The following is a 25,644-nucleotide window of genomic DNA, read 5'->3' on the forward strand; positions in this document are numbered from 1 at the left end:
ACTCTGGGATATAAAATATTTTTAATTTTTCAGAATTACGAACATCATTTTACAAAAATCTGACGACTATAATAATTTGCTGAATGGGGTTGTGTCAGAACACGAAAAACATGGAACCGGTGTTTAAACTTACATAACTATTGTAACCCTTACGTTTACGTGTTACGTAAGAGTAACTTTTTAATGGGTAAAATTGAAAATTCGATGGTTGGGAACCGTTTTACTTTTCCATTGGTCAACTTTATCAATCGATATTTTTTGTGTGTGGGAACAATATTATTAAATATGAAGAATCTGCTACAAACTTGGGTGTTACACTTAATAATAGCTGTTGGACGAACGTATGGGCTACAGCTTTCGCCTATTCTCATGCCCAGCTTATTTTCAGGGCTAGAGTTTTTCGGGCATTGTGATACGCACGACATGCAAATACTAACTGTTGCTAGTATTTCCATCGTCCGCTGTGGTTAGGGTCCATAAACCACGTGGACAAATTTTAAGCATTTTTTGGCAAATAAAGGTTGCCTAATAACAGGGTTGTAACCCTACATGTGACAACCTTCAAATAGCACTTTTAATGTTTGTTTGTCGGATATCAATTTTCGTGGCGAATAAGTATTTACGACCTACTAAATAACTACAATTTTGTTCATGAAATCGGTCAACCAAGTTATATGTAATCAGGACCCCAAATTCCATGGATCCTGAAAAATTACGTGTTCGGAGGCTTGGGCTTTTCGGAAGTAGAGACTAAAATTGCTAGTTCAAAATTCGTTTTTAAAATTTTTAACATATGCTTGTTTTGGATTGAATGACTCTGATAGGCTTTTAACTTAAGAAGTTTCTAGCTCTTCTTTTTAATCCTCTCTTCTCACGATGACAAGTAAAATAGGTATCATGACTACGTATAATCATACAGCTCTCTTAAAATTAATTACCTATTGAGCGAAAGCTTTTGATGGATAAAAGCTAGCGGTGACTATAAATTGTGAGGTAGCTGAGAGCCAGAGCTTCAGTTTGAGGGAATTTTCGACTAGCAACACTTACGGAGAAGTAAATACACCAGCTAAAATGGATCGTTGGACAAATCGAGTTGCTGTTGTGACGGGTGCTAGCTCTGGGATCGGATCAGCATGCTGCAAGGATCTGGTGGCGAAGGGCTTGGTCGTCGTGGGCTTGGCCCGGCGGGAGGAGCGTTTGAAGCAGCTGAAGGACTCCCTGCCAGCGGATCAGCAGGCTCGCTTCCATGGACGCAAGTGTGACGTCAGCGTGGAGGAGCAGGTGGTCGATGCTTTCGCATGGATAGATGAGACCCTTGGAGGGGCAGACGTCTTGGTGAACAACGCGGGTATTACCACTGATTCCCTGATCACGGATGCCGACAATGCTGCCGACATGCGAGCCGTCCTGGACACCAACGTCCTGGGATTCGTGTGGTGCGCCCGAGAGGCCTTTAGATCGCAGCAGAAGCGCAACGTCACCGATGGCCATGTGGTGGTCATCAACAGCGTTGTGGGTCACAAAATCCCGATTATGCCAGGCTTTGGCTTCAAGATGTACGCCCCTTCCAAGTTTGCCGTAACCGCTTTGGTGGAGGTCCTGCGACAAGAGTTCCAGCAGAAGAAGACGCAGACCAAGATCACGGTGAGTTGGGAACGGTTTCTTCCAGAGGCAAGATTTCGCGTAGAGTTATCATCAACAACGTTTTTTAAACAGTCATCGTTACACAACCCTTTGTGACACAGAAATCTCTTCCACCCAAATTACGTTGGAATTGAGCCGAGTTGGTCTACCCATGTCCGTCTGTTCGTCTGAACACTGGTATCTTGGTATTTCTGGGATGAAACATACAGATACTTGGGGTTCTTAGGCAGCGAATGTTTCATTCAGAGCTGTGCCAGGCCCATAACGTTAAAGTCTATGTGGTGCCCTCGTTTTTGTATATTTTGTTTCAGTGAAAATTGAAATTGATTTTACTGATTAATACCTAACTACATGCCAACAATCATACCAATCGCAATATTATTTAAAAAGCTACGATAACTATGATGATAAGTTAAAAAAACCTTCGATTTTTAACATTTTACGAGTAGATTAAAATGACAATATTTTAATCTTATTTAAAGTGTGTAATCAAAAGTCCTTCCTCACAGCTTTTAGAAAGACCATTTATCTTGGGTTATACGAATACCGACATTTTCTTGTTTTATTTGGTTGCTTACTTTCTGGTCGCGAATTTTGTGTGAAAGGAAAGTTCGATAGATAACGCTATCAGAACTGCCAAAATGACAAATGAAATTTCCCTTATCTGTTAAATTGTAATGTCGCTTTCTAGTTACCGTAGTATAATATGCCCTCTCACAAAAACAAAATGGCTCTAGGAATCAATTACTCCAAATAAATGTTTGTTTTTATTTTCGGTGATAATTATAATTTTTTTACGAAAATAGTTAAAGTATAATAATTTTTTTTGAACAAAAAAAAAGGCTTCGGTATCATTGTATAGTTGGTAAGAGAAACTAAATGGATTAATTCCATAAGCTTTTAGCAGAATAAATAATTCGATTGTCATTGCGAAGGGTATAATGATATCAGTCAGAAGATTGCAACGCAGTGGAGGAAACTTTTCCTACCCATAAAGTATATATATTCTTGATCAGCATCACTAGACGAGTCGATCTAGCTGTAATAGGACGGACAAATGTCAAAATAGATCAAAGACCGTTATAATTCGTTTTCGGTAAACATAAGTATATAATAGTAAGTTAAAATAACGCTGCGCTGCGCAAGTATGTTTCAGTAGGGTGCCACACCCACCCACACCCACCCACACCCACTCTAACGCCCAAAACTGTGGTGCCTACAGTTTTTATGCTAGAATACAATTTTTAACTGAAATCTATTGGTCCCGTCAACACTTATCGATTGACCTTAAAAAAAGTTTGATACGCCCACAAACCGCGCAAACCTGTGGTGCCCACAATTTTCAGGCTAGAAAACAAATTTTAACTGAAATGACTTAGTCTCGTCAGCACCTGTCGATTGAACTAAAAAGTTTGCCACGCCCACTCTAACGCCCATAACGCTTAAAACTGTCTGCCGCCCACATAGCCATATGTTGAGATAGCGGGTAGGTGGCGCATTACAATCTCGCTTTGCTGCTTGCACATCTCCATCTCCCTTTGGTTCCTTTAGCTGAGTAACGGGTATCTCTGAATATCGGAAAACTTTGGACATACAAGTATTTCATCGGAACGACCTTCAAAGGTATAAAAACTTCGGCTTGCCGAAGATAGCTTCCTTTCTTCTTATACCATCCAAATTATTAATTTAAATATTTCTCTACTCGTAGAGCATTAGCCCCGGAGCCGTCGACACGGAAATCATTGATGAAAAAATCAGGGAGATTTTGCCAAACTTCCCCATGTTGCGTGCTGAGGATGTAGCCGATGCAGTCTCTTATTGCATCCAAACGCCTCCCAACGTGCAGATCTATGAGTTGACCATCAAGCCAATAGGTGAATCGTTTTGAACGATGCCTTAATGGAACTGGAACTTTCGCAAGCTATAAGCGAGTAATTTGCAACAATCAACAATGGAAAGTGGATAGTAGCAATGAAAACATTGTGCTATTATGAAATCCAGAAAGATGTAAGCAAAGCAACCCATGCATCGGGTTTACAGAGAACAAATAAATAAATATATTCCCAGTACGGGAGGAATTCGATTCCCAGTCCTGAGTTATTTCCATGAAAAGCAAATAATTGATTTTTTAATATATTTAAAGTGGTTTTACAAGTAACATTTATTAAATCACTTCAACACATAAGTTCAATGAAGGAAGTACAGGGCCTTTTAGTTGCAGGTAATTACAATACGTCATGGTTTACGGGTATAACACTATGTCTGTATAAACACCGATTTCTTTAAGTTTCTCACCTTCTGTATCACAGTTACATGGTTATTACAAACGTGAGCGTGTGTATGTTTGTTTTGTGTTTTTGTTTTGAACGCATACAACTAGAATAGACAACACATATTCTCTGCGCACATAACTATCATATAAAGTAACTACATCTTGCTGGCGCCAACATTGCGGCCCAACTTAACATCTAATAAAAATCCAGAGTATAAATAGTTTTGATTACAGTTAAGTACATAAACAGCGTTGAAACGTTTGGCTAAAAACTAATAATACCGTCATCGTACAGTCCTACCGACAAAGACGTACCCAGTACCTCCGCTAATTGCTTCAGTTTCAAATTGTATTCACTTGGCTGGAGCATCAAACGTGCAATAACAAAATAAAAAAAAGCATATTGCAACCGTCTGAAGTCTTTTGGAAATAGCACACTAAGGAGAGTTTACAAGATTTCGCTTTGCTTAAGTCTACCAAGTACAATTACACATATATCTAGAGTATATCAATGTAGAACTCGCACAACGTACATATGCCTCGGCCAGCACATTTTAAAACTAAATATGCCGACACGCGGTTTGTATATGTATATATAAATGTATCTCGGGCAGGCTTCTGTGCCGCCTTACCCTGTATAAAAATGCAGTTGCCTGATCCACCCTGGCAACAACAACGCGCGCTGGCCGGCAATAGTAACTAACTCAATTGGATGTAGACGGATACGTTTGATATTTGCATTCGTGCAGCGTCTGGAACGAGTGCTCGAAGTCTCTCGGGAGAGAGGACAGTGCGTGGGCGCTTTCGGTGCCCGAAATAGTTTTGATCAGGCTGTTGGAGTTCAGTGACTCCAGCTCGTGGGTCTCCGAGTTGGCCAGTTCCACGATGGCCGAGCTGGTGGGGGTCAGCAGCTGCTCGCTGGCGATCACCTGGCTGGGTTTCCTGCAGAGGAAATACAATGCTTTATATAAAAAGTAGTTAAAGAACTTTAAAGAGTTTCAAGAATAAATGTATCTTGAATTAAATATTTAGTCCGATTAAGAGCCGAAACCCAAAACAGATCTAATGAAGACCCAAAGGTCAATTGATTAATTGAAAGTGTTACAATACAATTAAAACCTTACCGCTCATAGAACTTGCTGCTGGCACTGTTCCGCTTGTTCCACAGCGGCCACTTAAGCTCCAGGAAACCATGCTGCGGACCGGCCACCCGCAGCAAACTCATCAGGAAAAAGGTGGCGTAGAACCAGCTTATGATCATGACCACGACCAGGAAGACGCCGATCTGTATGTAGGGCAGAATATTAGATGCCATCATGATGCCGCCGGCCAGTCCCGTCGTGGTGGCCGCCATCACCGTAGGTCCAATTATGCGCGATAGTACAAACTGAGTGGCTGCTAATCTCTCCTTTACTGGAGACATACGGTAGTGGATGCCGTAATGTAAGCTGAAGTCCACAGCCAGTCCAATGGCTGTACTCACAGCAATGCTCTCCAAAATATTGAGCTGCCAGCCAAGCAGGATGAGCACCGCCACGGTGTTGAAAATGCTCAGCGATACAGTTAAGACAGCGTAAATGGAAATCAGTATGTTGACCGTAAAGCACAGCAGGACTGCAAGGGACGCAGCCATTGCCAGACAAATGGCAACCAATGTGTCATGTGAGAGTGTGTCCTGCACATTGTAGAATTTCAGGTCGCTGGTGAACCATCCTCCTTGAAGTTCAGGAGGTGCCGTGGTCAACTGCTGCTGAAACCAGTTCTCAACAGACTCGTAGAACTGTTTAATATTTGCGTAGATGGTGCTGTAAGCCACGTTGGACTCGAACTCGATGACCAGGGCTTTGACCAACAGTGGTGTAGATGATCCGTTCGTACTGTACTCAGCGCTCTCATTTCCACCTATTCCCGAGTAATCGTCCGTCTCCAGTCGAGAAGCATCCGCAAACTTGGGCCCTGCCACGCCAGGCCGGAAAAATGTGGTGTCATACATGTTGGATATGCTCTGTGGCAAGCAATACTCGAATATGTGTGGATCGAAGGGAAACTGGGCGTCGCAGCATGGCGAACGATCTTTCCTGGTAAAGTCCATATCATCTATGCACCTAAAACATATATTAAGTCTCTTATAATATAGGTTTTAAGCTTTTTGAAGAATAATATTTTATGTATAGACTGTATTTATACGAATTAAAAATAGTTACAACTATATTACACTATTTTACTTTTTTAGTACCTAAGGTGATTGACCCAAGACCATCATAAAATGTGGTGGTAAAAATACCACATTCTAGAAATCTCTAAGCCAAAAACTAATGCTAAAGCTTAACGCTCACCTGCGCTTCATATAGTCGATCAGATTTTCAATGAAACAATTGGGCAAGAGCATGCCCAGGGTCTCTTTGTAAAAGGGCTGCTGGCGCACACTCTGGCAAAAGTTAAGGATCCAGAGTTGCGCTGACCTGCTCGATACGTTAAAATTATTGTCATAGTGTAGGTTGCCATAGGAATTGGGGTTCGTGTAGTCGCCATCGTCCACTGCCTGAACGCCCCAAACGAAGTGCATATGCATCTTGAAGTTCTCGTACGCCTGCAACGGTTTTTCGAACCAAAACTGCTGCTTCATGCTGGAATACATCTCAAACGGATGCCTTGAGACGAAGAGCTGGAAGTGCGATTTCTCCGGCAACTGGAGTCCTGGATACCAGAACACAATAACGGCGCTGGACGCGCCCAGAGCACCAAAGATCAGCAGCCACAGATAGGAGTAGTTCAAAATGCTGTGCGTAATGCACTCCTCAAACATCTGGCAAAATCTGTTAATTGACTTCTTGCTCGCGTGGATTAACTTCTGGGACATCGGATGCCGGCAGGATATCCTGGTGGCAAAGAGCCGTTCCATGATGGATACCGAAGCGGGCAGCCAAGTGATCATAAGCAAGTAGTTGGTCACCACGACGGTTCCCGCAAATATCCTGAAAGAATAAAACCAGTTGGGTTTATTTTAGTATTTCAATGTATTAACCTACCCAAAGCACTTGATGGCTGTTATGGAGCTGCTGTATGAGGCGTAAAAGGCGCCGGCGGTGGTAAGCGAAGTAACGAACATGGAGGCAGCAGCGTGGCGCATGGTCAGCGCCATGATGTTCTCCAACGACTCCGTGTGATCGCTGAGCTCCAGGGGCGTGGGAAGAGCACTCTGGGATTGAGTGGTCAAGGTGCATCGATTGCTGAACCTCTCGGCCAACACACATTGCCAGATTTTCAAGAACAAAAATACATCGTCTGCTCCAATCCCAATTATCACTACAACGGCCAAAAGGTTCATGTAGGGGAAGAACTCGAACTCGAATACGATGGCGTAGAAGAAGTACGCTAGTCCCAAGGAAAAGCAGATCGCGATACAGGACATTAAGGTGATGAATGCCGACCCCGTGTACAACCAAACGCTGGCCATGACGAAGGCCCCTCCTAGGGAAACTAGCCAGACATCCGTCAGCAGCAGCTCATTGAAAAGCTCGTTCTCAAGGCCCAGGTCCATCGCAATAACTTCCACAAGCTCGTTGCGCAGCTCCCTGCAAAATCAGTCAGAAATTTGATCTCAAACAGAAAACAACAAAAAAAACTAATATAATAAAAATATAAAAAAAAAAATTCAAAATGGATCCAGTGCAGAGGGAAAAAGAGTTGGTCAAAGTGCTAATGCCAAAGACCAGAATGCTTGCAAGCACCAGCAGAGCAGACTATGTGGACCATACCGGAAAGGCTGTTTACAATCCCCCCATCCGAAAAAGTCAGGAAGACCCCTCCTTAATAACTGGCCACCATTCCGCAAATCTAAAGGTTTCTGGAGTGGAAATGATTACGAAAACATGGCCCCAAGCAATGGACTGGCGCGAGGACTACGCACAATTCATCAAGCGCAACAAATGGTGCAACGAGGAGATCTACAAGCTGTTTTTTCTGTGTCCACCCGTAGATTTTAATCTTCTTAAGAACTTTCTTAAGGATCTGCGCAAGTCAGTTTATATGTACGACTTCTCTCGAAACGACTTCGTTTCTTTTGTGAGTCGACGACGATTAAAAAGCGGAAAATACTTATCCTATGAGGATGGAGATTATCAGACTACTTATGGCTGCTATTATAATCGCTTGCAGGAAACTGAGCCATTTAAGAGCTCCTTATATCCGGAACATGCAACTAAGAATCTAACGCTAGATCGGATTGCTATCGAGTTGCGCAAACTGTTCACAAAGTACAATATGACCACCTATTTTGACACTATTTGTGTCCCAGCTTTGATGAAAGCTAAGAATGGCATAATGCCTTCGTCACCAATTGATCGGTACCAATTTCGCAAGTACTAACAAGGATTGCTACTTACACCTCTTCCCATTCGTGGAACAGCGGCAGAAGGCGATTGGATTGGGCCACCGGTACAAATATCATAGCGTATTTCAAGTATACGTTGGATTCCTGAAAAAATAAAGGTGTAAATTACTTAAAAGATGCCAATACAGTTAACCGCAAACAACTATCTTAATTTTTCTTATACTAAATGTTAAGTAACATTTTCGTATCCTTATACATTTTAAAATGCTTTGAGTATTTGTCTTCTTAGATACAAATTACAAACATAAAAAGTTAGTTAAAATATATTTAGTAAAGGACAGACAGTTTTGATAACAAAAATTAATCAAAAAGAATTGAGAATTCCAATTATTTGTATGTATTTTAAACCACTCACATTGGCTTTCATAAACCCGAAATCGGTGAGGAAATTCAGGACGTTAAAGACAATGTTAAGTCGCTTGCACTCTTCTGGAGCACGACAATGCGGAATTTCGTTGCAGTGGTTGTCCATCTTGAGATCGTGGAAGTACTCGTAGCAGCCGGAGAGCAGTGTCTGCAGCGAAGTAACATCCTCTGCGGTGAGGTCGAAGCAGGAACTTTTGTTGGCCAGCATGGCGGCATAGTTGGGCAGCGACCACGGCCGGCAGCACTCCGTGGTGAGCATCTCCGGTTCGCAGAAAGCGCGGTAGCTGGGCACTTCGGTGATCTGATCCTGCAGCTGGCACATGGCGAGCAGCCCGTTCAAGTCAAACAGGGAATCGGTGGCGTTGGGGCCGATGCGCCGAACCACAAAATGCGAGTACTCCTTCCGCGGCGATGAGTCGCAAAAGAAACCCTCGATGGGTTGGCGACGATGCATGTCCGCCCAACCATCGGTGGGCAGGGTGGCGGCTTGTTTCAGCAGCCGCCAAGTGCTTTTCTTGGTCTGGACCCGCTGCTGATGCTCGTCTTCATCCACTGAGGTGGTGTTGTGTCCATACTCGATCTGCTCAGTGCGTCGGGTGGGTTCCAACGAGGAGGAAGCGCTGTCGTTAGTGATTTCGTAGTCACGGAACACTCCGCTGTCCCCCATCCAGGTGTCCACAGCGAGATTTGCGGATGGGGCACTCGTGGCCTTCAGACGCTTTTTGAACTGCATCATCTTCTGGGCCACATCGTGATGTTCGTTATTGCTCTGATTTTGCTCCTTGCGCCGTTTATTCTTGTTTCGGTTTCTGTGCTTGTTCTTGCGTCGCTTGTGGTTCGGATGCAGTCTGGATTCCACATAGCCCTGCTCCACGCGCCTCTTCTCCCACAGATCCGACGGATTTGAGAAAAGCAATCCATGGTGGTCAGTCTCCTGCATCAGGTTGTACCAGGCTGTCAGGCGTTCCCCTATCTTGGTGCCCCGCGTCTCGAAGCCCTGTATCGAAAAATAGAGTTTTTAAGTGAGTAAGCATTCATGACACAAGAAAAAATCCAAAATGTTTTGTTCAGTGGGATAAGGTTAGATTTAAAAGAATTGAATCACTTAAAAGTGATTATTAAAGTAGTCATACTTCTTAGCACTAGTCTATGCTTAAATTAACCAGTATAAAATATGAAAGAGCGGTACACTATTTAATATAGTATCTAATATTTTTTATTGTTCCCGCCAAAAAAGCTTTACATCTTTTGAAATAACATACAAATCATTTTTTTTCAGAATGGTATGAATGAAATTTAAAAAGAAAAAAATAACTTTTTGATAAAAACACAATATTCCAAGATTTTAACTTTTTATGGAGTTTCAATGCAGTTATGTTTTTGATTGTTAAAATAACATTAAAATATAAATTAATAAAGATATCTGAAAATCGGGGTATGATTGAAAAGGTAAAAATATTTCGGTTCGAACTATTATCTATCATACAATTGTTTAACTAACTAATGCAGAGCTTTTGTTCAAATCAAACCTGCTGTTTCTTTTTCGAATTATTCGAATATTCTGATAGTCATGAGGAAATAATAACGTGGAATATTTTGGAACCAATCGTTTTGGGAAGGATTCTAGTATGTACGAACCAAGGTGGGATCGCTGAAGTCGGGCAGCTTGTTCAGGATGAGGGCCACGATGATGCAGGCGGTGCAGTAGACGGCGATGGAGACGACCACCAGGTAGGGGCGCCTGGCCAGGACGTGGTAGTACCAGTTCATCCTCTCCGAGTCGAAGCACAGCATGTCAGTCGAATGTGGTACCGTGCCCGCAATTCGCGTTAGCCCCTTCGCATAGTGGGAACAAGTGCTCCTTGGGTTTGCTTTTCAGTGCATCCTTGGCGGCTGGAAAAGTCTCGAATAACCTTGGGCTGGCGGGGTGCTCCTTGGGACGGAGCCAAATTCTATTGTGTTGCTTCTGTTATAGATACTGCCTGGCAGTCAGGCTGCCTCCGCGGAGTTCCACTTGTTGGATTGCATTTTTAACAGTGCGCGCCCGTGCAAATAACTCAGGGTTCGGAACTAACTAAAACAACACAAAACAACCAAAAACTATGCGAATAAGGATAATGCAGAAAACGGTGAAATAACAACAAAAAGCAGCACAAAGGATACACTGAGGTGTGAGCCAGTATTGAACAATCCGCGCACCAGTGATGCCTGGCCCAAAGCAACAAAAACAGCTGTTTTTGGCGGGGCAAAGGAAGGATTAAGGATAACCTGTGATGTTACGTTAACTTCATTTCAATAAGAATTTGAATGATTGTATACGCTGATATACTACAATTAAGAAAGGCCCGATGAACAAAAACTACTAATCGAAAAGCTCTTTTGAAATAACCAGTTCCAGGCAAAATCACACCATATTTCCCGCTGCCGAGACTAACCACATTCAGCAGAAAACAAGCTAGTCCGCCAGCACTGCAAAAACATATGTTCGAGTGGCAGTGCTGCAAAACGAGAACTAGTTCCGCCGAGCCGCAGCTTGTGCAATGTTTTGTAATCGTATTTACAAAATTTTTTGATCGAACTTTTATAAATAAGAAATGCTGCGCCGCGTGCAGTGCTTGCTCCGGCTGCACGCCAATGGACGCCAGTCACTGGCCATCCGCCTCCGATGCTACTCCACGGATGAAGGAAATCCCAAACAGAACCCGAATCCGAATCCCAACCCCAAGGCCCAGAAACCCGTCACCAAAAACCTGCCGGCTGTGAGGAATCCTTTCGCTGCCGCGCAGGACAGGACGAAGAACACCTACCTGACCATGGTGGAGATCTTCCAGGAGCGCGACGTCCACCGCCGCAACCATGTGGAGTTCATCTACGCGGCGCTCAAGAACATGGCTGATTTCGGGGTGGAACGGGATCTGGAGGTCTACAAGGCGCTGATCAACGTGATGCCCAAGGGCAAGTTCATACCCACCAACCTGTTCCAGGCGGAGTTTATGCACTACCCGAAGCAGCAGCAGTGCATCATCGACCTTCTCGAGCAGATGGAGGATGTCGGGGTGATGCCCGACCACGAGATGGAGGCGATGCTGCTGAACGTATTCGGCAGGCAGGGACACCCGCTTCGGAAGTACTGGCGCATGATGTACTGGATGCCAAAGTTCAAGAACCTCTCCCCGTGGCCTCTGCCCGATCCAGTGCCGGATGACACCCTGGAAATGGCCAAGCTGGCGCTGGAGCGCATGTGCACGGTCGACCTGCGATCCAAGATCACGGTGTTCGAGACCAGCGAGCTGAAGGATGCCATCGACGAGACGTGGATTGTGAGTGGGATGAGTCCCGAGCAGGAGAAGCTGCTGCGGGAGCACTCCCGCCAAAAGGCTCTTTACATCGAGGGACCCTTCCACATTTGGCTAAGGAATCGCCGGATCAACTACTTCACCCTGCGCGCCGACCCAGATGTTGAGTTCCTGTCCCAGTTGGATGAGCGGCAGCTGGACGACGACGACGTCTCCCACATCGAGGTGCCTTTCTTTGGTCGTGCTCCGCCTAGGCGTCACAACCAGCTGGGTAAATTGCGCTCCGTCCACCAGCAGGACGACGGCACCATCTTGGCCATTTGCGCCACAGGCACCTCCACAAAGGACTCCCTGCTCTCGTGGATTCGCCTGCTGGAGGTGAACGGAAATCCCTCCATAGGAGAGGTGCCCGTCCTCTTCCGGTTCAGGTCCGAAGTGCCCGCCAAGGCGGAAGAGATTGAGAGTGGCGCCAGTGTACCAGCAACAAGTGATAGCAAGAGCAATAGTCAGAGTGAGGAGCCAAGCAGTAGACGGTAATAAACAAATTGTTGAGCTATTTTCCGTGTTTTAAATTGGGTTACACTATTTTTTGAAGTGGTTGCTCAAGTTTACTGAAGAATGTCCACCATTTTGCAAAATCTTACAGAAAACTGCCTCACAAACAACAATTTTCCACTTTATCAATTTTATTCAACTTTCTTTGTATCTTTGTGTGGCTTTTTAATGAAGTAAGAGTAATTAAGGAGGATTTCACACAATTTCCGATTGTGAGCCGAGCTTAAACGAAAAATCACAGAACCCGAAACTAAGTGTACAGAAGATCTGCCTAGGATTTGACGCCCCTCTTTAACTGCTAATTAAGTATATGTACATGTCATCTTGGTTTGAGATATATAGTTATGTCATTGGAACAATCCAGCTGGGCAGTTTCTCTACTTTACGCCTGTCTTGTTAACAGGGAACACCTGCGTCACAACTCCGATGCCTTTGCTGGTGCCCTCGCGAAACAGGATGCGCATCCCAGGGCGCACGTACTCCGGGTGGCCGACGAACTCGAACATCACCGAAGCGCAATCGTTGGTGCCCAGCCGCTCGCCGCCCATGATGCCCCTGATTACTGCCGTCTGGCGAATGCTTCCGATATGTACCGTGGTCTGGAAGCCTACGTAAATGGCCGTGGCGTGGAACAGCACGGATACTTTGGCCTGCAAGATTGAAATGTTTCAGAATGTAGATTCCCTTTTCAATAAGAATTGCTTCTATACCTGGAAAAAATAAGTTCCGTAGGGCTCATCTATATTATTCCCAATGTCACCCAGCAGCACCATGCCACTCCGCAGGGTGGGCAGATCCTGATCCAAGGCAAACGACAGCGAGGCGCTCTGGCCAGCTCGAACTACCCGGCAAGGTGCCTTATTTCGGTGAATGGTGTTTACGTTTACAGGGTGAAAACTTCCATCCGGCAGCGGGCCAATCTTCATGGGCATGTTCTCGGTTAGCACACCCTGCACTAGCAGACCACCAACCACGGGTCCCACGTCAGACACCCGGAAAATCTCGTCCACCTGGAACTCGCAGGACTCCTGCTCGAGGCGATCCTTCTCAGCGTTGCTGATGCCCGGCGAAAGGACGTACAGAAACTTGGTGACTAGATTCAGGCCGGTGCCCGTGACATTCGACACGCAGAAGATGGGCACGATGTTCTCGGAGACCTGATTCGATCCGGCGGAGATGGCCTCGTCCGTGTTGGTCACCACGAAGGGAACCTTTCGGCACCCGATGGTGGTGAGCAGGTTGCACAACTCCTGCACCGTGGCATCCGGCGATGTGATGTCCGTTTTTGTGACCAGCACGAAGAAGGGCATGTCCAGGGCCCGGACAATGGCCAAGTGCTCCTCGGTGGTGTCGTTGCAGCCGCTTCCCGCCGATACTACAAGCATGGCGTAGTGGGGCGAGTAGCCGCTCAGCGCCTGAACGGTGGTGCGCATGTAGCGCCGGTGCCCGGCCAGATCCATGAAGGTAACTAACTTGCTGGACCTGTCGCTGATCTCCTCTGCCGTCATCATCTCATTGTACTTGTAGTTGACCACATTGCCCAGTGCATCGAAGCCGAGGGTCTCGTGGGAGATGCAGGAGGTGCGACCTGAAGTAAATTTTAAAATACATTGTTAAATATTTTTGAAGTGGTAATACCCCGAGTGTTTTGGAATCAGTTTTAAATGTAGTTTTAGGTGTCCGAAAGTATGCAACAATATATTTTAAATTCTGAAGTACAATGAATTCGATTAGAATGTCGACTAAAACAAGGTTTACTTTATTCTGTGCAGGACGAAGAAGGAATTATAACTATTTCATATAACTTTGCCATATTTTGATTACCTTAAAGTAGCCCTTTCTTTTCAATTAACTCTTACCCGACTGAATCTCGTGCATGTGCCGGAACATGTTGAGCCGCGCCCTGCCATGTCCGTTGTCCAACTCATCCTGCGTGAGGACGCCCAGCAAAGTGGACTTGCCGGCATCGGCTCCCCCGAGCACCGCCACCCGCACCTCGATGTTGTGCTGGTCGTCGGGGATCTTCCGGACGAGCACCTCGGCCACGGCCCGTCGCGAGGCGATGGTCTTCCGCCGCAGCACCGAGGTACTGGCTCCCAAGCTGTGGGCCATCTGCTTGAGGGTCGTGAGAGAGGCGTTCATGTCCTTGTCGCTGAGACCCTGCAGGTAGCCGGCATCGGAGACGCCTATTTCGTAGATGGCCTCGCCGTTTCCCTCGCGGAGCCGCCACTTCATCTGGGTCACCAGGTGCTCGAATCGCTGCTTTGACGGGTTCACCAGCTTCAGCTTGTACTCGACATTTCCGAGCTGCGGCTCCGGCGGCAGCATTCCCTGCTCGAAGTCGAAGATCAGGTTGCCCCGCTCGGTGGGCAGTCCACCGCTCAGGTGGCTCAGGCTGCACTCGTTGGCATTGGCGTCCGTCTCATAGTCGCTGCTGCTGCTCCCGCCGCCGCTGCTGTTGCCATTGAGCTCCGGCTCCTCCTCGAAGCCGTCGTCCTGATTGGGATCAAAGAGGCTCAGGAAGGACTCCATACTGTGTGGCTGGAAGAGAAGCATTTTGAATAAATAAGTATGCTTTTCTATAAGGCATGGGTAATCGCAATTCATTGTCTTCTGAACAAAGGAACGCCTTGTTTCAGAAAACAAATTTTGGGCCAATTGCGACATCGAAATACAAACATTCACAAAAGATTTTTGAACAGCTGTGGGTGAAATAATAGCGTTGAGCTACACACCTATACAAAAGCAAATATTATTTAATGTCTTAAAAACTTTCTTTTCATAACTAAGTCTAAATAATATCGAATAATTTATGAATTAATAATATTAATAGTCTTCTACAAAATATTAAACAAAAATTAATTGTTGAAAAATACATTTTTTTAACTATAGGTTGGTAAAATCTTTTTTTTTAATTTCTTTTAGTGCCTACCTAAAATTAATACTTTTAACATTTTTAATTTGCGATTTCAAAAAGATTGAAATAAGTTTTTTTAAACCACAACAATCGATACAAAAGGGCCTTCCTTTGTTACAACAAACTGTTCTTTTTTTAGGATTGTAATACACACTTTTGAGTTAATATTTTTACCACAACCGTATTGGCTTATGTGTATCCATCAAAATTGAAATTTTCTTCGTTTGTTTTTTTGACCGTCCTCTTTGCCTTGCAGCGACCTTGAAACTTGTTTATGTTTGCCACGACTTTTGCCTTTGTTTGGATACACACGAAACGGAAATGAAAAAGGCAATACTACATTTACATCCGAATTACATTAACCTCTTACCAGATATTCTGTGCAGTTGGCTCACAAGTCAAACTAAACGGTTTGAAATTATTCGAGATATTAAGCGTTAAAAACAGTTCCTATTTGCGCGCTGCGCTGGCACAAAATATCGATTTTGGCTGCGCTTTCATTTGCCCAGGTCGAAATTGTTATTCGGCTATCTGGGTTCTGGGTTTTGGGTTTTGGGTGCCGTGTAGTTGTACTTGTGCTCTCTGCCTTGGCTGCCTTTCGATTTTGTTTATAACCTGCTCCGATTTGTTGTGCCCGCGAACGAACGAGAATGAGTGTGCGAACCTAACCGAAGCACAATGGGTGGAGAAGCCCGAGTACATAAATAATTTCAAGAGCTTTCGCAATACCCTACAAATGGGGCGTATGAGTGTGGCATTTATGGGGGTGTAGTAGGGATATATCATTTTTAAGGAACATCTTTTGTATTCCAAAAATTATACTTTATAGTGCTCATTAGGAACTATTTTTAAACCTCCGTTAGAGGGTACTATTTTGCCTTCAGGCTTTTATATTAGTGGTAATAGTTTTCAAAGACCATATCTTAGTTAATTTCTAAATTTATAAATTCAAGAGTAGTCACAACTGTGAAATACAAATGCTTTTATGAAATATACAGAGTTTCATTCCGTAATAAAATAAAATAAGTTTAAAAACGTCCATTATAATAAAGATTTTTCAATTACTTTAGTACTCCAACTACAAGTCTTCGTTAAACTAAAACACATTTAACCGATGCTCGAAAAATAGATATAAGAATATTTTGATATGCAAGAATACAAATGCTCTATTTTTTAAATACACAATTCAATTTGTAAGAAGTTGCACAAATTTAACACTTTGTTTTAACACGACTCATGCGTGAATAATAAGATTTGGAGAAGTCCCTTTTTATTAACTATATTATATTTGGAGATTGTTATTTATTAACCAAGTAAACACACCGTTTAGGTTTAAATTTGTAACTGTTAGAGGAAGCGGATGTTCGGGTCGACCAGACCCTTCCGTTTTCGGCGCGTATTTTCGTCAGCTTTTCGCGTCTTGTCTTCGCAGCGTTTGTTTCGCATCTGATTTTCTACACAAGCGATTTGTTTTGATCGGATCAGCTGCGAATGACGCTATGTCTCGAAATTGATAGGAAAGCTCTCGGCACAGTTTAAATTCCGGGAACAACTGCCATACGTGTCAGTGGCAAAGGGAAACTGAAATAGTACATCCCATGCGAGGGCGGGATTTCACCAGAAACATAATTCGCACTGCGATTGCATCAGCCAGGCGAAAAGCGTGTCGATGCACTCCACTCACGTTTGAAGTTGTTTCGGGAACTCGTTTCTGACGCAATAACTTTTGTGCAATTGCGTGCTGCGATCTTCAAGGGTCTGTTGTGCGGGTGCTTGATTTCACATTCAATTCACGTTGCCATGGCAATTTTGTACTTTCTGTGGTTAGCTTTCTCGATAAATACTGCTGGGGACGCCAAAAAAGCCCGCAAACAAATAATTTTGCACGTAAATAATCCTCCTACATTTTTGTGACTCAAAAAAACAGATGTTTATGCTCGACAGGCGTTAGTGCATTTCTGTTAATAGTTTAACCGGTTCCGCTTCACACTTACCAACACTGTTTGGCGCGCCAACTACTGTGAACGGTTCATTATTCAAATTCAAATTTTAACGCATGTGTAACGAAACAAACTCAAAGCTTTTTAGCTGGTAATAGCTGGTGACAAACGTATTCAAAATTTAAATACAAATTTTAGTCAGTGCTTCCCAAAACTTAATTATAAAACTTCGTGAAAGGGAAAAAAAAGTATACAATTTATGTTGGTCAAATTAGTTTTAAAAATGAACAATAGAGTTGTATAATGATAAAACTTTTTTATTAATGACATCTGGCCATAAACATACAAGAAAAACGTCCTATAGACCGTTAAATATATTTATATTTTGACTTGAAATGCAAATGATAAAATGTTTTCATTTCTGTTGAGAACTATTAAATCAAAAAGTGCTACTTATCTGTGTTTTTCTAAATTTTTTAAAACAAATTAAACCCAGAGCTCGTGGATTGATTCTGGATGAGTGGTCGAGTGGCCTCGACTATCACATAACCGTTACTAAGATAAGGTATTAATTATTGGTCTTGTGCGCTATAAACTTTTGCGATTTGTGGGCGACTGAATCAGTTTTGAAGGTTTTGTTTCAACCCAAATCGACATTGATTTTATTGATCAATACTTACTTATCTACATGCCAATAATCATACCAATCGGAATAGTATTTTAAAAGTTATAATTAACTAAGTAGATAGGAATGCCTTGCATGGTTAGGAGTACAGATACCATCAGCTAGGTGCGGCGCCAATAAAATCCTCTGGAATTTTGTTTTAAAAAAGTCTGTTTCTTGCTTAAAAGTTTGTCATCTGATAAAAGGGTATCTGATAGTAGAGGCACTCGAATAAGGCGTTCCCTTTTGGTTTTTTTTCATTTCTTTATATTTGACAACAATTTGGATATCCCAGAAACTCCGTTAATTTAGAAATGCATTTTTAATGGTCAAACAAAAATAAAAACACAGCCCTGTAGTCCTCTGAAATTAATAAATCAAATTGGTTTAATTCAAACTCAATGTATTTTCATTAATATGTTTGCGTTTTATTTCTTATCATTAACATTATTACTTTATCACAAATATTTTAAGCATTTTTACATATGTAGTTAGTTACAATGATGTGTATATGTCTGTTGTTTGGGGCTTGCCTATGCATGTATGTACAACGTTGGCCTCTTTGAGGCTCATAAAATAGTATTTGCGGATCGCGACATAAGGGCGTGATGCTACAGGTTTTGGGTTTGTTTAAAAATTTCCACTACTCGCACTCGATTTTGGATATCTACAGCGGGGGACCTTTGCCTATGTATAAACTTGGAGGAAGTTTACGATTTGCTCTACCAGTTTGCCTGGATGCTATAACTTTTACATTTAAACATTATGACATTACATTGATTTCACTAAACTCTATCGATGATTTAAGCTTTAAATATTTTTGGTTTTCCAATACCGTTTTCGTTAGAAAGTCAAGACGTACATATATCGAAAAGAATCGCCCAACTGATATGACAAACGTTTGAACACTTATAGTCGTTAGCCCTTGTCTATGATATAGTTTATTTTGCTGGTTGCCTCAATACGAATTTCTGATGTGCTAATGCCTCGATAACAATTGCCAATGAACAGTAAGATAATCGAAAGAGTCTCGCCTCTACTTGAACTGCCCGAACGTGGCCGACCCATTTAAGGACCCATAAATAATATTTAAGAATGCATTCGTTGTGTGTGCTCAGGTCCGACTGGTTAATGTCCGTCAATGAGGTGTCGGAAGTGACCAGAATCGGAGGCCCATCAAATAGCCATCTGGAGCTGGAGCCCCGTGCCTTTTATCCCGGCTCGACCCGCATAAATCATTTTATTAGCTTATTAAAAACTTTTCCATTTATTGTCATCGTTTTGCGCTATCGTGCGCACAAATCCGTGCCCAGTTCTTGTTCTCCTCCACGTTTATTGTGCTCTATACCCATTCAATCGCTCGTGAGCTTATAATCGGGGCAGGGGATTCGGGACTCGGGATTGGGGATTGGGATATTTTTCTAAACTTTTCTTTATTGCTCACTTGTTGGCCGCCTCCACTGCGAGTGGCTAATGGCGGCGGGGACTCGGATACCGGGGATTCCACGGAGGATAATGGAGGAGCGGGAGCGGCTGCTGTGACCATTAAATTCAAATCTGCTGCTGTTTTTGGCGCGTGTTTAAAAGTTAAATAATGACCAGCACTGGGCACGCAATGGCGCAAGACGTGTCCAATATAACTTTTCCTTTTTTCGGGTCGGCCCGACTTTCATCTCGGGCTGCGACGGCAGTTCAAATAGTTGCGGCTTGCTTTTCGGCTGGGCAGGAAGGGATATGTTTTTGGGGATATGTCCTTCTTTCTTATTTTTAGCCGGGACAAACAGATTTAACAACGAGTTAGGGAGTGGTGAGCCCTGCTCCCAGCATCTTGACGAGTCCAGGGCTTGGAAGATTAGTTTCACCTTGGGGGTCGCCCCTTAAATTAAAGACTGAACTCGATGCTCGGGGCTGGGAACAGACTCTGGTTTACACCAGTCAAAGGATATAGTATACAATACAACTACGGTTACACTTAGCTTAAACATTTACAAACGAACGGAGACACAGACACACGCATTACATATACATATTCGTACTTTAGCTACTCCTCTAACTCTAATAATTACTTCTAAGCGACGTCGCCGAACAGGGTTTCCGTATGAAGATGCGGTCAAATTAGCAGTGGAAACGGCTTGGATTCGAAAAGGGTACATCATAATATCAAAAAATATTCTTAAATTAGTCTTAGGACATTTTAGATTCCCAAAACAAATCATTCTATATAGTAATTTTAAACATATCTATTTTTTAATCACTGGTTTTCAATTCTTTCAGATCTTACAACATATTTTTTTCACACAACTTTCGTTTTCTTTTCTTATTCACCTAGTACTTAAAACAATCAATCTAAAAGATTGGTTAAAAACACATCCTATTTTGTAATCCCTTCTAAACTTTTGATATCGATTGTAAAAAAGCAAGACTTTCAATTAATAATTGATTTTTTTAAATTTTTAAACCTAACTTAAAAATGTTGTTTATAGATTGGTTCGTTAACTTAAGCTAGGTCCACAAAATTAAAAAACAATTACAAATGCCAAGTGATGTTGTCAAAGAATTTCACATTTTAAGTTTTTCCTTTGATGTCTTTCCGGCAGTGGTTCTTTAATTGATCAAAACATTTAACCCCTTTAGAATTCATCTAAGATTGATTATTATAATCGGAGTTTAAAATTGTAACGCTTTACCAAGCTTCAGTTTCAGTAAAGCTGCAAAGCAAGCTTCAACAACTAATATTTTATACTTTGTAAGCATTCTTAGGAACCCTCTTCACCACTAATTTGACCGCAGCTCCACATGACTAGTTAGTAGTTCGCTGTCACTTTGATTCGGCTGTTTTTGGGCTACTGCTGTGCGCCAGTCTTTTGGTTGGATGCCACGATGCCACGATGCCAGGACGCCATGTCCTTAGACGCAGCTCTCCGGTCCTGGCAGTGTGTCCGTGATGATGTGGTTGCGTCCTGCCGCCGACTTGTGCGTGATGGTGTTGAGCTGCGACGGCGACAGGCTCGTGCCTGCGGCCATCACGGACCCCAAGCCCAGTCCCGCTCCAGGACCCATTCCCATGCCCCCTGCCACGCCCCCTCCCACTCCAACGCCCATCCCCAGGCCCAGGCCCATGCCCTTGGGCAGCGTCATGTGGGCAGCGGGCGGCTTGTTCAGGCCGTAGTCTATGAGGCTGCTGGTGGTCAGGTAGTCGGCCAGGTTGAGCGGATCGTGGCCCCGCTGAGGGTGGGGAGCCATGTTGTGGGGCAGCGTGTGGTGCAGGTGGGCGGCGTAGCCCCCCGCCCCGGCGGCTCCGTTGGCGGCCATCGCACTGCTCACCGTGCTGCCCGCGGAGCTGAGGGTGCTGCTGCTGCCGCCCGTGCCCGCCGCTCCGGCCGAGTAGCTGGCCATGCTCAGGCCCAGCTGCTCGTAGCGACTCAGCGTGGGCATGGCGTCGTAGAGGAGAGGTGGGGCGTTCCCGCCCCGGGCGCTGGCCAGACCCGCCGCCGGGTCACTCTCCAGCTTCAGGGTGCTGGACTGCGAGGGCGGGCTATTCAGATGCGGGGCATTCGCGTCCTGCAAAAACAATGGGTTAGCGAGTTACGTTGATGGATCGATGATATTTATGTAACTGATACTCAGCAGGAGTTTATTTCACTATTTAATAAATTTGACAAGGCTTATTAACCATCATAATATTTCATTTATGAACAGAGAAATCTCATGGAACCTCTAAAAGAGGGATTTAAATTTCTATGCTATATTTAAAGCACACGGAGCGATGAGTTGCACCGGGAGAGAAAATCTGGTTGGATCATCCGATCGAAATGATATACCGTTCTAAAAGTATTATGATTTTCAGAAGTCCATTGGTTAAGGGAAAATTGCGATAGAAGTAAACAAACAAAGAAACTTTTTCCATATTAATTATAAACAGATCAAATGAACTAATCTTTGGATGAAGGAATTTATATACAATGTGCGATGGTTACGACTTTTTCAACTCGCTTAAACGTGTTTGTGTGTTATATTACAACAAAATTATGATAGATGACCTAAGTATAATACTTAAACCTCTCAACATAATTAAGTCATATATGCTTGCATAATTTGATGGGTTTTAAGACCATACTCGTTCGCACCCTACACGTTTCGTTAATTTAAAGCCCCCTTTCATTTAGAGGTAAGTTTATGAAGCCCTTTCAATTTACAACAAACTCCTGTGGCACCGGGTACATAAATGGCACAGTCAGAGGGCAACGCCTCCTCCTGGCCACTGGCACTTACATAATCCGTGGTTTTGTGGCCGCCAGTGTTGCCGGTCATGGGAGCGCCAGATGCACCACCAGCACCACCACCTCCTCCGCCGGCGAACAAACCACTCGGCCGATTTCCCAGCGGCGACGAGGCGTCACCGCCAGTTGGAGCGCTCTTCTGGGCGCTCAATATGTCCGGCTGCTTCTCGATGCCCTGCTTCAGGGTGTAGGCCACCACCAGGCGCTGGTGGCCAGCTCCCGTTTCCAGGGGCGCCGTCACCGTGACATCCATGCCTGTCAGGAGAATGAAACATTAGCGAACAGGATGGAAATGGGGATTTCCCGGGGCCTTAAACACCCTTGCAGGGTATTATTAAAACTTATTTTAGATACCCATTGCTTGAGGCAAACTATTTGACTCTCCTGATGATGATTCATTAATTAATTTATTATATCTACTTTCTAGAATGGTTGCTAAAACCATCGATAGCACTATCGATACTATCAATGGTTTTAAATAACTTAGTTTTACATTTATTTTTGAGGAATAGGAAGGTATGTATTGGTATATTCCTTAGAACACGAAGGTAACTCAAACTCTAATGCTCAGCATTGATCTTCGTTAAATAGATTTCAGACTACTTTGTCGTTTATTTTTATGATGTTCTATAGAACCGATATTATCGATGGTGGGCTAAAGCTAGTTTCACTGAATTGCAGATCTCAGCAAGGAATTAATGGCCCTTCTGCAAGGGTATAAGAACCCTCTCTATATGACCATGTTGTAGTTACTCACCCAGGTGCTTGTCCTTGTCATCGCACATGTTGCGGGCTCCTTGGCCACGACGTCTGCGAACGGCGATGACCACCACGGATAGGACCGCTATGCCCACGGTGAATAAAGTGCCGGCTAGAAGGGCAGCCAGGGGCAGAATCGACAGGCCCATGCGACCATCTGCAAAAGGGGGGCAATAAATGGGAAAACGATTAGGACACGGCTGCGGGAAATGTGGCTTTGCTACTTTCAGGTTTTTATGCGGATGGATTAAACTTATCTAACAAGTTAAGTGATATATAGTTAATTTGACAACAAAGAGGTCTGCCAAAAGTACTGGGGCAGTACTTCAAATTAGAGGCTTTGTCAGGAAAGGTGTGTAGTTGGATTTATGCCTTAGCTCTTATCCTTTGCTATTTAAAATAATGTGCATGAGTGAGCAAACAAAGTTGAAATTTAAATTATTAATATCGTCAATTGTTAGAAATAAAATGAAATATATTTAATTGGTTCTGTTTATCCAATTCATTTGCCACATGTTGTTTGACTTTTGTTAATAAAGTTTTGCTTTCACAAGAATGAACGTTTTTATTTTGTTATGGTCAACAATAACGAAATTAAAATATCAAATACTTTAGTGGTTTAAATCAGATCCATAAAAAGAAGGAAAGCAAACGAAAAGCGGAACATGTACACCTTTTTTTAAATTAAACTTCTATACAATTAAAAATGGAGTAAGTCAAATAAGGACTTATAAAGGCAAACCGCATTTGCTGTAAGTCCCTTTAAGTTCAAAGGTGATATAATTGAGAGTGCGCCACTTAAAATACAATTTGTAAAATAAAGCGCACGTGAGCAGCACATATGCACGTTATTTTCCCGGTTTCTGATGATGAAAGCAATATGCCAGTTCTTTGTTTGACTGAATTCGATAAATAGCCATTGGTCGTCGAGGGTCCAATAAACTGGATGCGGCGTTGGCCACTTGACTGCTGCTCTGCCAGCTCTTTTCCAGCCGAGCCAGCAGGCATACCGTAGCCCCCACCCACCCCACTCTATGTCTATATCCCATATCGGCCGATATTTCCCCATAAAACGCACGTCGCATGTCAAGTGGCTGCCACGGACAGCGGTCCTTCAGCCAGTCGCTCGCTTAGTTTGTTGTATTTGCGATGGCTTTAACGGCGGCGCTAAGCATTTCAATTAAAATCCGTTTGCCAGCTGGATTTTCGGCTATTCGGGTAAATCGTAATTGAATATGCATTACAAGGCCGCCCACACTGCGTATACGCAACCTAAGCGATGCGACGCCTTTGTAATACTACGCATTCAACAATTCGACATTCAACAAATCGTGCGCGCCTGCGGATATGCAACGCAGAATTTCAATAAGCAAACATCTGAACAGTCGGGACCAGGAAGCAGGAATACAGTGGAAATTGGATAAGATGAAAAGGGAGAAAGCCTAGAGAGCGAATAATAATATATATTGATTATTTTATATGAATGAGTCTTAAAGTAGGCAACCATATTTTTGAATTTCGAGATAAGCTAGGTTTCTTCACAGCATACTTTTATACACCCTTATAGATGATTGGTTTTATATATATAAATCATGTTCTGTTTGTTTTTTATAACTGTTATTCAGTAGAGATAAGATGAAAATGGGGAAAACCTAGAGAGCGAATAATAATACGTAGTGATTATTTTATAAGAATGTGTATAAAATTAGGCAAGAATATTTTTGAATTTCGAGATAAGATAGGTTTCTTCACAGCATACTTTTAGACACCCTTATAGATGATTTGGTTTATTTTTATATATTTATGTTTTGTTTGTTTTTTTATAACTGTTATTCAGTAGAGAGCAAATAATAAAATATATTGATTACTTTATATGAATGTGTCTAAAAGTAGGCAACAATATTTTTGAATTTCGAGATAAGCTAGGTTTCTTCACAGCATACTTTTAGACACCCTTATAGATGATTTGGTTTATTATTATATATTCATGTTTTGTTTTTTTTTTATAACTGTTATTCAGTAGAGAGCAAATAATAAAATATATTGATTACTTTATATGAATGTGTCTAAAAGTAGGCAACTATTTTTGAATTTCGAGATAAGCTAGGCTTCTTCACAGCATACTTTTAGACACCCTTATAGATGATTTGGTTTATTATTATATATTCATGTTTTGTTTTTTTTTTATAACTGTTATTCAGTAGAGAGCAAATAATAAAATATATTGATTACTTTATATGAATGTGTCTAAAAGTAGGCAACTATTTTTGAATTTCGAGATAAGCTAGGTTTCTTCACAGCATACTTTTAGACACCCTTATAGATGATTTGTTTTATTACTATATATACTTGATTTGTTTGTTTTTTTATAACTGTTAGATCATTATTCAGTAGAAGTGATTAAAGGTGGTGGGATTCCATGTTACTACTAGAAAAGGATGAACCATAAAGCTATGGAATTTTTTTTACTACAACCCCATTAAGCCATGACTGTTATAAATCTCTATAAAAGTCCGATTCTATGCAGTGGCCACTGTAATAACCAGGCGACATGCTAC

At 42.9% G+C, this 25,644-nt stretch overlaps 6 protein-coding genes across 10 annotated transcripts in view; 3 read left to right on the forward strand and 3 right to left on the reverse strand.

Annotated features, from left to right (window-relative positions):
- The first annotated feature begins 1,009 nt into the window (after nt 1–1,009).
- Nucleotides 1,010–3,727, forward strand: LOC108014363 (farnesol dehydrogenase). Its single transcript, XM_017080454.4, has 2 exons — nt 1,010–1,644; nt 3,353–3,727. The coding sequence occupies exons 1-2, from the start codon at nt 1,072–1,074 to the stop codon at nt 3,530–3,532; spliced, it is 753 nt and encodes a 250-aa protein (XP_016935943.3). The 5' UTR covers nt 1,010–1,071; the 3' UTR covers nt 3,533–3,727.
- Nucleotides 3,728–3,780: 53 nt separating this feature from the next.
- disp (RND transporter family member dispatched) lies at nt 3,781–10,871 on the reverse strand. The gene is made up of 7 exons (XM_036818983.3): nt 10,314–10,871; nt 8,665–9,672; nt 8,302–8,393; nt 6,946–7,491; nt 6,253–6,891; nt 5,041–6,021; nt 3,781–4,858 (listed from the first exon to the last, which is right to left on the reverse strand). Exons 1-7 carry the CDS (start codon nt 10,467–10,469, stop codon nt 4,621–4,623), a joined length of 3,660 nt encoding a protein of 1,219 aa, XP_036674878.3. The 5' UTR covers nt 10,470–10,871; the 3' UTR covers nt 3,781–4,620.
- Nucleotides 7,508–8,307, forward strand: LOC108014350 (uncharacterized). The gene has a single exon (XM_017080434.4). The coding sequence runs from the start codon at nt 7,577–7,579 to the stop codon at nt 8,282–8,284; it is 708 nt and encodes a 235-aa protein (XP_016935923.4). The 5' UTR covers nt 7,508–7,576; the 3' UTR covers nt 8,285–8,307.
- A 310-nt stretch (nt 10,872–11,181) lies between the features above and the next one.
- On the forward strand, nt 11,182–13,182 carry ECSIT (evolutionarily conserved signaling intermediate in Toll pathway, mitochondrial). Its single transcript, XM_017086117.4, has one exon. The coding sequence runs from the start codon at nt 11,270–11,272 to the stop codon at nt 12,506–12,508; it is 1,239 nt and encodes a 412-aa protein (XP_016941606.4). The 5' UTR covers nt 11,182–11,269; the 3' UTR covers nt 12,509–13,182.
- On the reverse strand, nt 12,640–17,352 carry LOC108014358 (GTP-binding protein 2). 3 transcript variants are annotated; one of them, XM_036819035.3, is made up of 4 exons: nt 17,128–17,352; nt 14,386–15,067; nt 13,237–14,114; nt 12,640–13,176 (listed from the first exon to the last, which is right to left on the reverse strand). In XM_036819035.3, the coding sequence occupies exons 2-4, from the start codon at nt 15,056–15,058 to the stop codon at nt 12,904–12,906; spliced, it is 1,824 nt and encodes a 607-aa protein (XP_036674930.3). In that variant the 5' UTR covers nt 15,059–15,067; nt 17,128–17,352; the 3' UTR covers nt 12,640–12,903. The 3 variants fall into 3 exon arrangements, with proteins under 3 accessions (XP_036674930.3, XP_065721889.2, XP_036674928.3); XM_065865817.2 differs by lacking the exon at nt 17,128–17,352 and adding an exon at nt 16,767–17,058; XM_036819033.3 differs by lacking the exon at nt 17,128–17,352 and adding an exon at nt 15,814–16,100.
- A 2,350-nt stretch (nt 17,353–19,702) lies between these two features.
- side-III (sidestep III) overlaps nt 19,703–25,644 on the reverse strand; it is a 106,814-nt gene continuing 100,872 nt past the window's right edge. For all 3 annotated transcript variants that reach the window (XM_036819043.3, XM_036819042.3, XM_070995810.1), the window contains 3 exons: nt 23,085–23,243; nt 22,320–22,582; nt 19,703–21,608 (listed from right to left, as the gene is read on the reverse strand). In XM_036819043.3, coding sequence (XP_036674938.3) covers nt 20,955–21,608; nt 22,320–22,582; nt 23,085–23,243 — 1,076 coding nt within the window. In that variant the 3' untranslated portion in view covers nt 19,703–20,954. The remainder of the gene's footprint in view (nt 21,609–22,319; nt 22,583–23,084; nt 23,244–25,644) is intronic.

The sequence above is a fragment of the Drosophila suzukii genome, chromosome 3 (assembly GCF_043229965.1).
Source record: "Drosophila suzukii chromosome 3, CBGP_Dsuzu_IsoJpt1.0, whole genome shotgun sequence".
Lineage (NCBI taxonomy): Eukaryota > Metazoa > Arthropoda > Insecta > Diptera > Drosophilidae > Drosophila > Drosophila suzukii.

Coding starts and splice junctions, on each gene's coding strand:
- LOC108014363 (XM_017080454.4), top strand. CDS start 1,072: ATGGATCGTTGGACAAATCGAGTTGCTGTTGTGACGGGTGCTAGCTCT. Junction 1,645..3,352: donor AGACGCAGACCAAGATCACG/GTGAGTTGGGAA, acceptor CTCTACTCGTAG/AGCATTAGCCCCGGAGCCGT.
- LOC108014350 (XM_017080434.4), top strand. CDS start 7,577: ATGGATCCAGTGCAGAGGGAAAAAGAGTTGGTCAAAGTGCTAATGCCA.
- disp (XM_036818983.3), bottom strand. CDS start 10,469: ATGCTGTGCTTCGACTCGGAGAGGATGAACTGGTACTACCACGTCCTG. Junction 9,673..10,313: donor ACTTCAGCGATCCCACCTTG/GTTCGTACATAC, acceptor TTTTCGATACAG/GGCTTCGAGACGCGGGGCAC. Junction 4,859..5,040: donor AGCAGCAAGTTCTATGAGCG/GTAAGGTTTTAA, acceptor TTTCCTCTGCAG/GAAACCCAGCCAGGTGATCG.
- ECSIT (XM_017086117.4), top strand. CDS start 11,270: ATGCTGCGCCGCGTGCAGTGCTTGCTCCGGCTGCACGCCAATGGACGC.
- LOC108014358 (XM_036819035.3), bottom strand. CDS start 15,058: ATGGAGTCCTTCCTGAGCCTCTTTGATCCCAATCAGGACGACGGCTTC. Junction 14,115..14,385: donor CATGCACGAGATTCAGTCGG/GTAAGAGTTAAT, acceptor AATTTACTTCAG/GTCGCACCTCCTGCATCTCC. Junction 13,177..13,236: donor ACGGAACTTATTTTTTCCAG/GTATAGAAGCAA, acceptor TCAATCTTGCAG/GCCAAAGTATCCGTGCTGTT.